General features: G+C 35.4%; 1 protein-coding gene across 3 annotated transcripts in view; it reads left to right on the forward strand.

Moving 5' to 3' along the window:
* TAX1BP1 (Tax1 binding protein 1) overlaps positions 1-14186 on the forward strand; it is a 55184-nt gene that overhangs the window by 34962 nt on the left and 6036 nt on the right. For 2 of the 3 annotated variants that reach the window (XM_083855343.1, XM_083855344.1), the window contains 8 exons: positions 2363-2590; positions 3894-4040; positions 5196-5289; positions 6571-6689; positions 7908-8033; positions 9832-9903; positions 12078-12252; positions 12587-12735. In XM_083855343.1, coding sequence (XP_083711469.1) covers positions 2363-2590; positions 3894-4040; positions 5196-5289; positions 6571-6689; positions 7908-8033; positions 9832-9903; positions 12078-12252; positions 12587-12735 — 1110 coding nt within the window. The remainder of the gene's footprint in view (positions 1-2362; positions 2591-3893; positions 4041-5195; positions 5290-6570; positions 6690-7907; positions 8034-9831; positions 9904-12077; positions 12253-12586; positions 12736-14186) is intronic. The other variant, XM_083855345.1, reaches the window with a different exon arrangement.

Raw genomic sequence — 14186 nt, forward strand, 5'->3', positions numbered from 1 at the left:
AGGAATTGCAGCTGAAGAGAAGAGTGAGAACATGAGAGAAAAAACTCTGCAGGCATCAGGGTCAGTGAAGAAGAGCAAAAGGTGCCAGGTGCTGGAGCAAGGATTCCTGTGCAGCCTGTGGTGAAGCCTCCTGCAGCCTGTGGGGGACCTCATGCTTGAGAAGGTGGATGTGCCTGAAAGAAGCTATGACTCTGTGGGAAGCCTGCACTGGAGCAGGTTTGCTGGCAGGACCTGTGATCCCACAGGGGACCTATGCTGGAGCTGTCTGTTCCTGAAGGACTGCACCCCATGAATGGGATCCTACGCTGGAACAGTTCATGCAGAACAACAGCCTGTGGGATGGATACATGTTGGAGACGTTTGTAGAGGAGTGTCTCCATGAGAGGGACCCTACACTGGAGCAGAGGGAGAGAGTGAGGAGTCCTCTCCCTGAGGAGGAAGGAGCAGAAAAGACAATGTGTGATGACCTGACTGCAGCCTCCATTCCCCATCCTGCTATGCTACTGGAGGAGAGGAGATAGAGAATTTGGGAGTGAAGTTGAACCTTAAAAGAGGGGTTGGGGTCTGGATGAGTTAAGACGTAGTTTTATTTCTCATTATCCTATTCTGATTTGACTGGTAATAAATTGGATTAATTTTCCCCCCAAGCTGAGTCTGTTTTTGCCCCAACAGTAATTGCTAAGTGATCTCTTCCTATCCTCATCACAACCCACAAGCCTTTTGTTATATTATCCCCCTTGTCCAGCTGAGGAATGGAATGGTGGAGTGGCTTTGGTGGGCACCTGGCATCGAGCCTGGGTAAACCCACAATAGAATAACCATTAGGTGTTTTTCTTTATGTACATCATCCTGTTCCATTTCATCCAAAAGGAATGCAGTTTCTGTGCCTTGAGATTGTTCTCTGATCTACAGTGTGATAGGCAGTAATGAAATTGACTGGGGGTTTTGCTTCTCAAATGTGCTCTTGATCCAAATTAGAGTCAGTTTAGACATAGTCTTTGAGGCCAGTATGGATAAGTCAGATTATGCAGGCATCTTTCTTGTTTATCTTGCCAGTCTTCTCACTGAAAAGCAACTTGGATCTCAAAAGGCTAGAAATTGTTTTAAAGTAATATGAATTATGAATATAATACCTAAGTGGAAAAGCAGTGCAATTGACAATGCACATAGAGTTGAAAAAAGGGCATACTGTCTTGCTTTAAGTTACATCTTTAGATGTAACTACGTATTTAGTCTCTTTTCTGCTGTTTTGTTTCTGAATGTGTTAAATTACTACTTTGTTTTATTTTGAAGAGAGTGGATATGAATCAGTACTGAACTAACCAAACGTTTATGTCATTTATTAAGCTTAAATTGCTTTTGATGTTTCTGATGGGATCATTAATAGTTTTATCTCACACTGTGAAACTGCAGGCATTTATTGAAATATGTCACCAATGTATCATGTGCTGTAAAAATAGCTAGGAGACAGGACTTTAGAGCATTTACTTGCCTATCCATCTTCATAAATGGTTACAATATATATTAGTATTCCTCTGGACTTAAGTGATATTAAAAACATTAGCAAATAATGCACTAGAGATAGCTGAATTTACATCTGGACTCAAGAATAAGAGATTGTTATGCCATCAGGGAGTCCAGAGGCAGTGACTACTTTATATAGTAGCTTATTTTTAAAAATAAATAAATAAATAAAAATTATTTTTTGTAATCCTGGCCTTCTCTGAGGAGAGAGAGGCTGGTAGTTCAGCTTGGTCAGTTGGCTTTTGGGTTGTCCTGTGTGCTTAGTGCTATGTGCTGTATCTTGTTCTTCATTATTATTTGTTCTCTCTTCCCTCTGAAAAGCTTCTTGTGCAAGTTCTTGAGAAATAGAGCTGTGAGAAAACCTCCCAAAGCTGCTTTACAGTGTTTTACATCAACCAGTTGTAGGCACTGTAAAACCTTTTGCTCTGTTTTTACCTTCAGTGTGTTTCTGTGAGAAGAACTTTGCTTTTGATGCTGGAGTTCTACAGTGATAAGAAGAGAAATGTGGAAAACAGACTTTTTTTGTTCATACATTTAAAACTGAAGCTGAAATTCCAGCAAAAATCCAAAACTGAAACTTCTATTTTGTAGTGAAACTATTTCACTAGGAAATAATGTTTGCCTTTATTTCATAGTGAAATAAATTTGCGCATCATTGCTGCCAGAGAAGATAAGTAGGGAAAATAGTACTTGTGTACTGACTTCTTGATTTAGTAGTTTTGTTAAAGCCACCAGGAAAACTTTTTTTCTTTCAAACGTTTCTTATCCCTGTACCAACCTTTATTTGAGCTTTGAGTTAAAAAATCATGAATTCTCTTCCATCTCTTCTCTTTCCTAGGACGAGGCAAGTATTTTGAAAGAGCAGCTTCGGAAAGCGGAAGATCAGATTCAGGCTAGCAAACAAGAAGCTGTTCTAATGTCAAAAGAGCTGAGTGACGCAGTAAATGTGCGGGATAAGACAATGGCAGATCTTCACAGTGCACGTCTGGAAAATGAAAAATTCAAAAAGCAACTTGCTGAAGCTTTAGGTGAACTCATAAAAATCACAGCTTTGAAAAATGAACAGGTAAATTTTCAATATTTAATATTGAAGTTCATCTGTATTTATAAAATCTTTACTGAAGCTTTACTGAAGATGGGGAATAAAATTCCTGGATGATTACTGGAAATAATTATCAAATTCTCTTTCAGCATTCAGTATACTACCTTAAATCAAGTGCATGTTAGCTGATCTGGAAGTTTGTTCAGAAAAGAGGTTTCTGATGTTACTCACATCTACTTCTCCCCACATTATTTTCACAGAATAATGCAGTATTTATGTTATTTTGAATCTTCTCCATCTTAATTCTGTTAAGTGAGGCAGAATAGCATAAAGAAATCATTCGAATAAGAAAATGTATTGGTAGAAACTTAGATTATTTTATAATGTTCTTTTCTCATTGATAGGTTCTCTCTGAATTCTTTTAAGTCCTTCCAATATTTGTGATCAAAGTTAATTTTCTTTAAGTACTTTTAAGTATAAAAATATTAATGTAATGGCAACTGTCTTGACCTTAGTCTTGGATAGTGACTAGTATAGTGAGCTAATATATGTTTCATCATTTTGATTAAAGTGAGCTTTATCAAGGATCTTCAGTGACTGCAACTGTATTGCATTTATTTGCTACTAGGATTACTGTAATGGTGTAACTGTTGAATGAAAATATATTGAACACAAAATAGTAATGGAATATTACAACATTCGGAAGATCTATTATATTTAAAATGTCAAAGAATTGCATGAGTTTTTTTCCTATGAGTTTCATTTGTATACACTGTGTTTTGAAATGTGTCTTGAAAGAAGTAGGAAGTCATGCGAATGCCTCAAGTTACCAGAAAGCATCTGAGCATGGCCTGTGTCTAGTTGCCTGATGTGGTTTGTGTAGCTTGTGTATCAGTGTTGTGGCTCAGTGGAGCCACTCCTGGGTGAAATCTAGTGAGTGTGAGGGAATAGTTGTGCACTTTTGCTATGTGGCTATACTTGTCTGTAGGATAGCTGGAACATGCCCTGGAAGAAGTGCAGACTTTCCTATACATTCGAACTTTAGATACACATTATTGAGCCCATAAAATAAGAAACTCCTTTACCTGCCTCTGGTGTTACACCAGTGCCTGTTTATGTCCCTCAGTGTGTCCTGCTTGGAATGAAGTTCAGCATATATTCTACTTCTCTCTGTGCTCTGCTGCTTGTGCTATTCCTTTCTTGCTCACAAAGGAACTAGGAGCTTCAGAGAACATGGAGCATTATGCTTTTTTAATTGAAAAAAGACGTTTTGGGAAATAGTGATATTTGAACAAAAGAAGAACAGTTTCTATTTTTTTTTTTTAAGGAAGCTTCAAATGCAGTGGAGCAGGAACTGCGCAGAGAAGTTGAAGATCTGAAGCTTCGTCTACAAATGGCTGCTGACCATTACAAGGAAAAATTCAAAGAATGTCAAAAACTTCAAAAACAAGTAAACAAGTTTACAGAACAGGCAGTAAGTAGAATGGGATAAATTGCACTTGCTTTTTTGGTAACATTTCAACAGCAAATATTTTCTGGGAAAAGTAATGCTTTTAAAAAGATTAAAATGTGTGGTAAGCAATGACTCTTTACCATTTTTGTTCACAAAACCTATTTGTGCAATTACTTCCATGATAGTTTTTAGGTAGTTGTCCAAATCAAGCATAGAATTTATAGTAGCTGGTAGTAGCTTCTGCCTAGTAGAGTTCAGATGAACCTAAAAAGTATTCCACTCTTCAAGGAAGAATTTTGAAACTGAAGCAGGGAAAATCCATAATTATTGCCTCTATCCAGTACCACAAAAAAGCCCAGCAAAAAACCCCAAGCCCAAAACTGGGGGAAATAGGGAACTTGAAGTGGGATTTAAAAGCCAAGTGGGGAAGAGGTCTCCACAACACAGTATGGAGTAATATTCCATATGTATTTTGTAATCTTACCACTCTTCCAAGGTTTGTTTCATAAATAAAGCAAATTTCAAGCAGATTTGAGAGCAGAGTTCTTCAGAATTTTGTAAAAATTAGAGTTGGAGAGGGGCTCAAACAGGGAAAAGGCCTATGCACGATGGCAAGATGCGCAAATATGGATTCTTAAGAGAACCAGACTTAAATATTTCTCTTATCCACAGAACATTGCATAAAAAAAGTCTCATCCAGAAGGTCAATGGTGAATGAGGTGTCATATCAGAGCATCTATGACTTTTCCTTAAAAGTTTTCCTTATCTTTGTCAATGTTGCAAATCTTACAGCAAACACTGTATTTCATTGCTTTTGCTCCAGAAGTCCAGCAGACATTGCTGATACAGACTCTATTTTTCTAATGGAGTATTAGATTCAAGTTAATGAATTTCAATGTAACTGATTCTCTAGAAAATGAGATTTTTCTAATAACGTGCTTAGAAGTTACTCCTTCTAGGGAAAAAGACCTTTATCAAGTAAGATGATAAAAATCATAGTCTGAAGAAATTTCAGTCTTAGTAGAATTAAATGTTTTTGTGTATTTATTACTACGTACTGTTTAAATAAGCAGTTCTGTCTAATTTTGGAGCAAATTATAAATTTTGCAAGATACATTACTTTGTGCTTTGGTTTTCATTTAATCAAGTACCAAATTAAAATTTCTTTTCACAAAGAAAACTGCAGGGCATCAACAGAAACTGACAGATGCATCTAACATTGAAACAGCTACAGCCGTCCTTACAGGCAAAAAGTTGCCTGCATCTCCAGGTATCAACAGCTTAAATTTTGTCTGTCTTTATAAGCCTGAAAGTGTTGTCTATGTGAAGTAGTCACTAATAGTGTTCTTAGTATAAAGTAGGTGGACTTGTTCTTTTTAATTAAAGCATTAATTAGAGATGTGAAAATAGAACTAAATATCTTGTCTCTTACAAGTGGTAATATTCATAAATAAGTTCGTGTATTAGTTTAGTTGCTACTTACTAATGTCAGTAGAACTGAACTCTTGAATTTCTGCTTCATGGTTAACAGAGATGGTTTTGCCAAGCTAAGAAACAATTTATTAAATAAAAAAATCTTACTCATTTGAGCATAATAGCGCAGTAATTTTGCAGTCATGTTATTATGATTATCCACTATAACATTCTACTGTAAAATCAATCTGCTGAAAAGTTCTGTTTATGTGATGGCAAGGTCAAGTCTACTGACTATTTTCATGAATTACAGGAGTAGTGGTTTATTAGAAGATGTTTATAATTATTATGAACTATTAGTTTATTGCAAAAATAATACTGTAAAACTTCAATATGTAATAGGTTAAAGCTAAGGAAGAAATTCTTCCCTGTGAGGCATTTGAACAGGCTTCCCAAAGGAGTTAGGAATGCCCCATCCCCTGTGGTGTTCAAGGCCAGGTTGGATGGGGTTCTGATCAGCCTTGTGTAGTGGAAGCTGGCCCTGCTCATGGCAGGGGGGCTGGAGCTAGAGGATCTTTAAGGTCCCTTCCAAACCGTTCTGTGATTTTATCATTCAGTTTTTAAATTGATAAATGCCAAAAAAAGCTGATTATTTTTTTCTGTGTTGTTTTATAACTGACAGATTCTTGCTGTCTGTAAAAACCAAAGGTTGTAATTTCTGTCAGTTTCCTCCTGTCTGAAGTGAATTCAAGCATTTTTTAAAACATACAATCCCAGCAAGTTCAGTGATGGTGTGTGATGAAGTAGTTTGCTGAGGTACTTCCATGTTTTTATGTAAGAATAGAGTATTTAGAATGATAGCATACCTATTCTGGTGTTTCCTTTGTTTTCTCTCTTGGGAGAGTACTACATATGTGTGTATTTATGTTGATCTTCTCTCAGTGTGAGAGAACTGAACACAGAGGTGGCAGTAAGGTTGCTGATCTTACATAGCACATAATGCTGATTGTCGCTGGTTTGGATAACATTGAGCACTCTGTTTTTGATGCACTCTCAAATCTGGGCTGTCATCTCTCTTGTACAAACTTTATGGAACAAAAAAAATCAGTGTTTTTATTTTTTTCTTCAATGTTCACAGTTAGCCCCATTTCATCTGACATAGTTTCGGAATCCGTGGTAAAGGAGCAAGTGCGTGAAATGAATAAAGAGATTGCTGAGAAAACAGAGAAGTATAAGAAATGCAAGCAAATGTTGGCAGTAAGTAAACAGCTGCTTCATAAAGCTGCACAAAAAGTAGCTGTAGGTGCTAAGCCTTAAAACCACCAGGCCTACCCAGCTGAGTTGCCTTCCTTGTTTGTGTGATACACTGTGATTATTGTAGAAATCTTAACATTAGAAAACACATTTTTGTTCACTGAGTTCTTGACTATGGATGGTTTTTGAGGGTCCAGGCAAGGACAACCAAGATACAGTAAAACAAATGTCCACATGCTTAAGGTTTTAAATACTTTCTATTCTTAAATTAAGTGTAGTTGGTTTTATAAATCAAATCCAGCAGATTGCTGTAAGCCAGTTGATGTTTGGAACAAGTGTGGCAGTGTTGATCTGATACGCTGTCCAAAGCAAAATAACTTATCCGTATCTGCCTGTCATGGCTTTTACAGTGTTTTCACACCTGAGTGGGTGCTGCCAACTACCTCAGGCTCAGTCATACATAAAAAGCATTTGGTTGTTTTGACCGAAGTTGACACTTGATTTTCATTTAACCAGGTTGAATGTGTGTATAATGATGGAGTAGTGCATCAGTGGCACTGGTAAAAGGTTGAGAACAGTTTAAGAAATTCTGAGTGTTGTGTCTTCATTTTGTTTATTCTATTTATCACAATGATATTATTCTATTTTAATAAAGTTTTCCAGGATGTAATAACTCTCCTGTAATTCTGTTCATGACCCTGTCCATGGAGAGCCTGCATTGGCTTCTGCTGGCTGTTCATTCCATAGTAATTTTTCAAGAAAGATATGCCTTTGACCTTCTGGATGAAAGATACTTAGGTTGTAAAAGTGACTTGGGAAAGGTTTTGTATTGAAGTGAGGCACTTGAAAGAATAATCATGGATAATAGTAGTATTAGAATACTCGTATATAATAGTAGCAATAATACTAGTATACTAAAATAATAGTAGTATTAGAATAATCATGAATAATAGTAGTATTAAGGTACAAAGAAACTTGAAACTGTGAAACTAAAAAGGAATATCATCTTGTTGAAAACTCAAAGAAATGCCTATTGAACATCATTTTTATGCAGTGTTCTGTGGTCCTGACCAGTTCAAAGTTTTCAGTCAGGCTTGTAGAAGCCATTTTTAAATGATCTTGTTTTAAAAACATGGAGTTAACACAGTGACATTTTTGGGGGTGGGAAGGAAAATCTCTTTAGACTGTAAATATTTCATGCCATGGTATAAACTACTTTAGGATGAGAAGATGAAATGCAGTGTTTATGCTGATGAATTAGCCAAACTGGAGCTGAAGTGGAAAGAACAATTGAAAATCAACGAGGGTATAAAATTACAGCTGGCAGCAATGGAGGATCAGTATAAAGTAAGTTACAGGTTTTGTTTATGACAATGAATGGTTACCTTGTCTTAACATGGCTGGTTGTTTCTGATAGTTCAAGTAATGTTTTAATAAGGAAAGCACACTAAATACATTTTTGGTATAAATACAAATTCTGCTCTTGAAGGAACAATACAGTTTTGTAATGCTTATTTTAAAGTAAGAGAGGTCTGCTAAGATCTACTACCAGCTGATCATTAGTCTTTTAATAGTGTGGATTTAGACAAGCCCCTAAATGATGTAGTCTTGTATTATGGGAAGAAAAGGGCAAGGGATTTCTGATTTCCTGCTGCTTACTGTAATACTAACAGGAAGATTCGTCGGTGTGTTTGTCTAAGATCTTCATATTCTATATTGGATTACCAGTGTAGTAATGTCTAAAGCATTGTATCTAAGTCAATAGAAAGAGAGGAGTTATCCATTGTTTTTAAAATCGTGCAAGAATTTAATTTGAAGAACCTCAGCTATAGTCTTGGTAGTGTGGTGTGACACATTCACCAGAAAGTCAAGCATAATGGGCAGCTTTAGTTTACAAGGGGCCTTAATCTTTGAGTTTATGTGATTCTAATATGTATGCTGGATTAGTTTCTTGGGTCAAATAGGGATGAGGTGAGAGCAACAGATGTTCATGAGACCAGCTTTTCTGCTGGTTCTCAGTCCAATGGTGATAATAATAGTTGATTCTGTTGCCTATTTTTGCCCATTGTGATGAAGAATGATTAAACTGAACTGTGACTGTTGGTTTTACTAGGAACACCTTTTTATTAGCAATTGCAAGCACTTTTTCTTTATAAAATGACAAATTACTCTACAGTTTATTTCAGTACTCCATAGGCCATCTTTTTCCAACATTTTCCAAAGCTCTAATTTCAATTTTATAAAATGCATGACTCTTTCCCAGTTTATTTTACTAATTAAAGTAAAGTGATCGGTTGCCCTGCATAATTTAATGTGAAATAAGTTTAACTCCTCAACAGCTGGTGTAATAAATAATTGATTCCATGATTGAGAACATTTTGACTGCAATTAAAAAATTGTTGTAATTCAGGAGGGTGCAGGTGGTAGAGAAAAAGTGATCTTTTCTTCCCAGTCAGGAGATTTTGCCCCATTGACCTAAACGAGGAGGAGGAATTTCAGAATTGAAAAAAAATTGATAAGCAGTTATGCCAAGCATTGAGCTTAGATATTGGAAAAACAGAGGAAGAGGCAGTCTCTAAAGGAGCCAGAATACAAATTAAGTTGTTCTTTGTAGTGAGAGATTATTTAAATTATCATTTTGAAGCCAGGAAGAATTGTGTAGTGTCTCAGTTGTACCTCCACCCAGAGCACCTAATAGAGATACAAGGTAGATGTTCATGAAACAAATTTAGTGTCTTTGAGGCAGGAGTAGCTTTTGGTTCTCTCAAGTTCTGTGGTGCAATATAAGAAATGCCAGGAGATTTCTTCATAAATAATGAGATGAGGCTTGCAAACCTTCAGCTGTGTCTGGACAGTGGTGCCCCTCCTGCCATTGGTGCCACTGATACTACTCCTTGTTTTAAACAAAGGATTTTGTCACACCACAGCTCTTCAGTGAAAACTGGCAAGAAAAGGCTGCTAATGAACTGCTGTTATCCAGCAGATTGGGTTGGATTTATAGTAACACTACGTGTTGCATGTAACTGTAATAGACAAAACTATTTTCATCTGAAAGATTAACTTCATCAGGGAACTTTGTTTTCACAATGTAACATGCAGGGAAATAGTTTCCATTCACTAATACAAGAATCTTCTGTTCATATAGATTCAGCTGGCAGAAAAAGAGAGACGAATAAAGGAACTGGCATCACAGTTGCAACTCTTCACCAGTGAGAAGGTATTGTAGAAGTACTCCTGAGGTATTATATGGCAATTAATCAAAGCCAAATTTTACTGAAAAGTGAAATAAAAAATGTCTTTATTACATTCAGATAGTATTGCATGGTGTTGTGCAAAGTTGGGATTTTTCTTTGAAACTTTTTTGTTTACTTGACAATTCCAGCATAAAGAGATACTTTGTAAAAATAAGCATTTTAATACTGATAAAAGGAAGAAAAACTGAACTTTCAGATTAAGCTAGTTAATTTTTTTGTAAAATTCTAGATTCTCAAGTAGTTGGTATTTAATTTATCTTCTTTTTAAGCCAAGGATATAATTTTTTATAGATCTCTCATATTTTTCTAGTTCGAAAGAAAACTAAGTTTGAGTTTTAGTGAGGCTAGTTTAGGTGGAGGGAGTAATTCTAAACACCACACATAAGAACATCAGCTGTAATAATAATAATAATAATATATGAAGCTTATAAAAGCTTGGAACTTTGTCTGCCAAATTTATAGATATTTACATTACAAAGAAGAATCAAAGTGCCTTGCTAGACTGGACTCATGATTTAAAAGATTAAGCATGGAGTAGTAGTAAACAGCGTTTCAATTTATACTCATTATCAGTGTTTGTTTATAAATGTCACCAAGCATAGCATTCTAAAAATACTCATTTTCTGTCTCTTCAACCCTATGAAATTACTTTGTTTCTGGTTTATTTACATACTTAGATAGCCTTCAATTTTTTTTTTTTTAAATCAGTCTCTACCCTAGCTATCCAACTTCTGGCTAAGATTTTTTTGCACCACCTTTTTTACAGTCATGTTGATCTACAATCTGTTTTAATTGTATGCTAAAATTAAAGTACTAATGTTACTGCCTCCCATTTTAAACTGCTTCTATATTGCAGAAGAAATTGGTTTTAAAAAGGAGAATCTTGATTTCATTGCTAATTAATTGTTCCTGCTTTGTATTGGGTAAAGATGAATTAGATTTTACACATTCACTAAAACATGCAGTCATAGCTTTTTAATCTTACCTATTTTAATCACATGTTCCTTTTAGTTTATAAATCTAAGGTATCTAGAGGAGGGATGCCATCTGTTAAATTAAGTCTCTTTGCATTTGAGTAGTGCTTTGTTTTCAGAGTAGTTATTGGTACTTGATTTTTGCATTTTTCTGTTCAGGAGATTGATCTGAAGTTCACTTCTCTGCAAGAAAAAAATATTAAATTGTTCTTTTTTTATACAGACTTTTAATTCTCACAGAGTTGAACTAGTAACTGAAGCTTTGGTTTTAAGTTTCAATTTAAGGTCCTTTGGGGAAAAGACACACTTCAGTCTTGAAGGATTTTATTAGCATCACATCAGCAAATATTAAACATGAACCCAGACAACCCAGAAGAAAATACTAATCAGAACATTACTGGAAAGCTTGTCTCCCTTAACAATCCCTCTTTTTAAAGTATTGTTTTCATATTTATATCTCAGATTTTTTTGCTTGGTTCTGAATTTAAATGGCATATTCCTTTTGAGATTAATGGCTTATTGCTCTCTATTCCTTAACCCACTTGGTTGAATGGAAGGATGAGAAAGATTTTTATTGGGATAAATTACAGCTGATGCCTTGACTACACCGAAGTCACTTTAATTTGTGTCATTTAAGATCTATACTGGCTTTGAGTTTTAATGGTTTCTAAGTTATAAAACCCCTTTATAGTTTGAAAAGTTGACAAAATTCCATACGGAATTATGTCACGTATGTACAAAGACGTGCTCCACATACAAAAATGCTACATTTTTGAATGGTATGGTATAATATGAAAGAAAGAATTGTTTCCTTTTAATTGTAACTTTTAAAAACTTTTCTCACTGCACATTATATTTAGTTGTTATTAATAATCTACCCATTTTTACTGATATAGCTAATTTTTCTTCATTGTAAAAAGAATGCAGACACCTGAAAAACATGGCAGTTCTGTTTATGTAATTAGAACTAACTGACAACAAACCAAGAAAAAATAATATCCCTTTAAAATCTCTTCTTTGTATTTTCTTTTCTTCATTGACTATTTTTAGTATTAATGGTATACTTGGCATAAGACCAAAATGAAAAGACAGTAGGAAGGTTAGCAGATTTTCATAAACATTTCAAATAGGTTGAACTACACTTTGAACTTTCTATTATTTAGGAACTTGGCAGGACACCAGGAGATCAAGCTGGAAGGATGATGGAAGGACAGACTTCACAGCAGACATTACATTTTCGCAACCCATATTCAGAGGAAAATGGACCAGTTCCTGTAGTGCCAAGTAGACTACCAGTATTGCAATATGGAAACCCTTATGCAATTCAGGAAAGAAGAGGTAAATAAATGTCACACCCCCAATATAATTTCTCCCTCGCTGTTTCAAAAGCAGTGCCTCATTTAATGCAGGTTAAGTATCAACAGTCTTCAGACTGGTTTACAGAGCCTTTTCTGACTGGTGAACATCAGTAAAGAGCCTTTATTTTATGATGGGAATCAGTAAGGTAAACCAAGTTTTTAAACACCTTTGGAAGAAGCTAATTCTCTCCTATTGTTTTATATTATCTAAACCAAAAATATGTTTAACTCTTGATTTTAAAGGTAAGGTAGCACATCTGTAATCTCAAAATACAGCCTACTGAACGAAGATATCCTAATTAATTTTTCTTCAGATGGAGCAGATGGCGCTTTTAATCCTGATGAGATCCAAAGACCACCTGTTAGAAGTTCCTTTTGGGAGCTAGAAGATGATGTAGTGTGTAGCCAGCCTTCACGCAATCTCAGTCGGCCTGATGGTTTAGAAGATCCTGAGGATAGCAATGCAAGTTACCTTTTTCGTTATTTATTTTCCTCCATACGTTTACTGATGAGTTACCAAGAGTTTCACACAGGTTTTCTGTATCTGATAAGCCCAATTTATTGTTACATAAATTTGGAATTGGCTTTTCTTATCCCTGAAAAATATTTTTGCTTCCTGTGAAGGGGAAAACTCTATTGATGATAATATACTTGTTCCCCTAATATCTTGAGTTACTGACAGCTTGGTTTGGTATTAGAACAGTAGCTTCTTAATCTTTTAAAGTACTAAAGTAAAAAAAGTCAAGTAATCTCAACTCATGATTTTTCTCTCCTGTGTGGTAGAATGAGAGCTCAAAATGTAGCCACATGTCACTCATTTTTTAATAGGAATATAGGAACTAAAGTAGAACAGAATAAATAAAAACACAAAGGATTCAGGTACCAGTATTTTCAGTTAAGTGCTGACTGTAAATTTGTATCCTGCTAGATACATTATTCTAATCAGTTAATCTTTTGTTCTGTCTTCTGCAAATCTGCATTTATTAATTTCCATTTTGAATGCTCTTTGCTATTGGATATGTATTTGAAAGAGTTTAATTGACTGTTGCCTCAAGCTAATTAAACTGAAAGAGATACGTTTGTACTTTTTTTTTTTTAGGGCTTTGTATGTTTCAAGTTTCTGGTTAGCTTTGCTTTTTAGTACAGTTAACTTGCACATTCCGGTATAAAAAATTGGCTTCTGTAATAAATTGGACTGTATGTCTTCATTTGAACAGGAACAGATCTATTACTCTTTCTTATTCCAAGTACTCTTGCACCTTCAAAAATATTAAACAAGAAATACCTTTCTGCAAAGTATTGTGCTCTTTGCAAGTACAGTAGTATCATGACCTGTTTCTCATTTAGTCTAGTTTGCCACATTTAATTGCTATTAACCTTTGCAGAAACTGATCAGTGTTCAGACAGGCATGATTTTAGCCCTGGTGCTCAGCACCTATAATGGAGAAAAATGTATTTCTCCCTCCTGCCTTTTGCTCCCAATGTCCATTACTGTGAATAATTAGAGAAACTGTCAGAGCTTTTGCAGCCTGTTCAAGATCTCGAATGTGAGCTTCATGCTGTCCCCACCTTTACTTCACATTTTGCATATTTAATCCGATCATTCTTGACGTAGCTATTACATCTGACAAGCTCTTCTCTTCTTTAGTCATCTGCTGCAGTTTAATTAGCAGGGTGTTCTCTCTGATCTATGTGCTTTGCCCTCTTGGCAAACCCAAGAGAAACAGTGCTAGAGTCTTGTGCTCGTTTGCAGACACAGCTTGGATTTTTGTAATGAGGTGGAATATAACAGGCTTAAATAAAGTTCAGCTTTAGAAAAGGTGCCTTTAAATCAAATAGCTTGTATCTTTATTTTTCATTTGCAGTTGAGAATCAGTTGCTTGTTCCTCACCCAAATAGACTGTATGTATAGTG

The sequence above is a fragment of the Zosterops lateralis genome (genome assembly GCF_965231275.1).
Source record: "Zosterops lateralis genome assembly, chromosome: 1".
NCBI classification, from domain to species: domain Eukaryota; kingdom Metazoa; phylum Chordata; class Aves; order Passeriformes; family Zosteropidae; genus Zosterops; species Zosterops lateralis.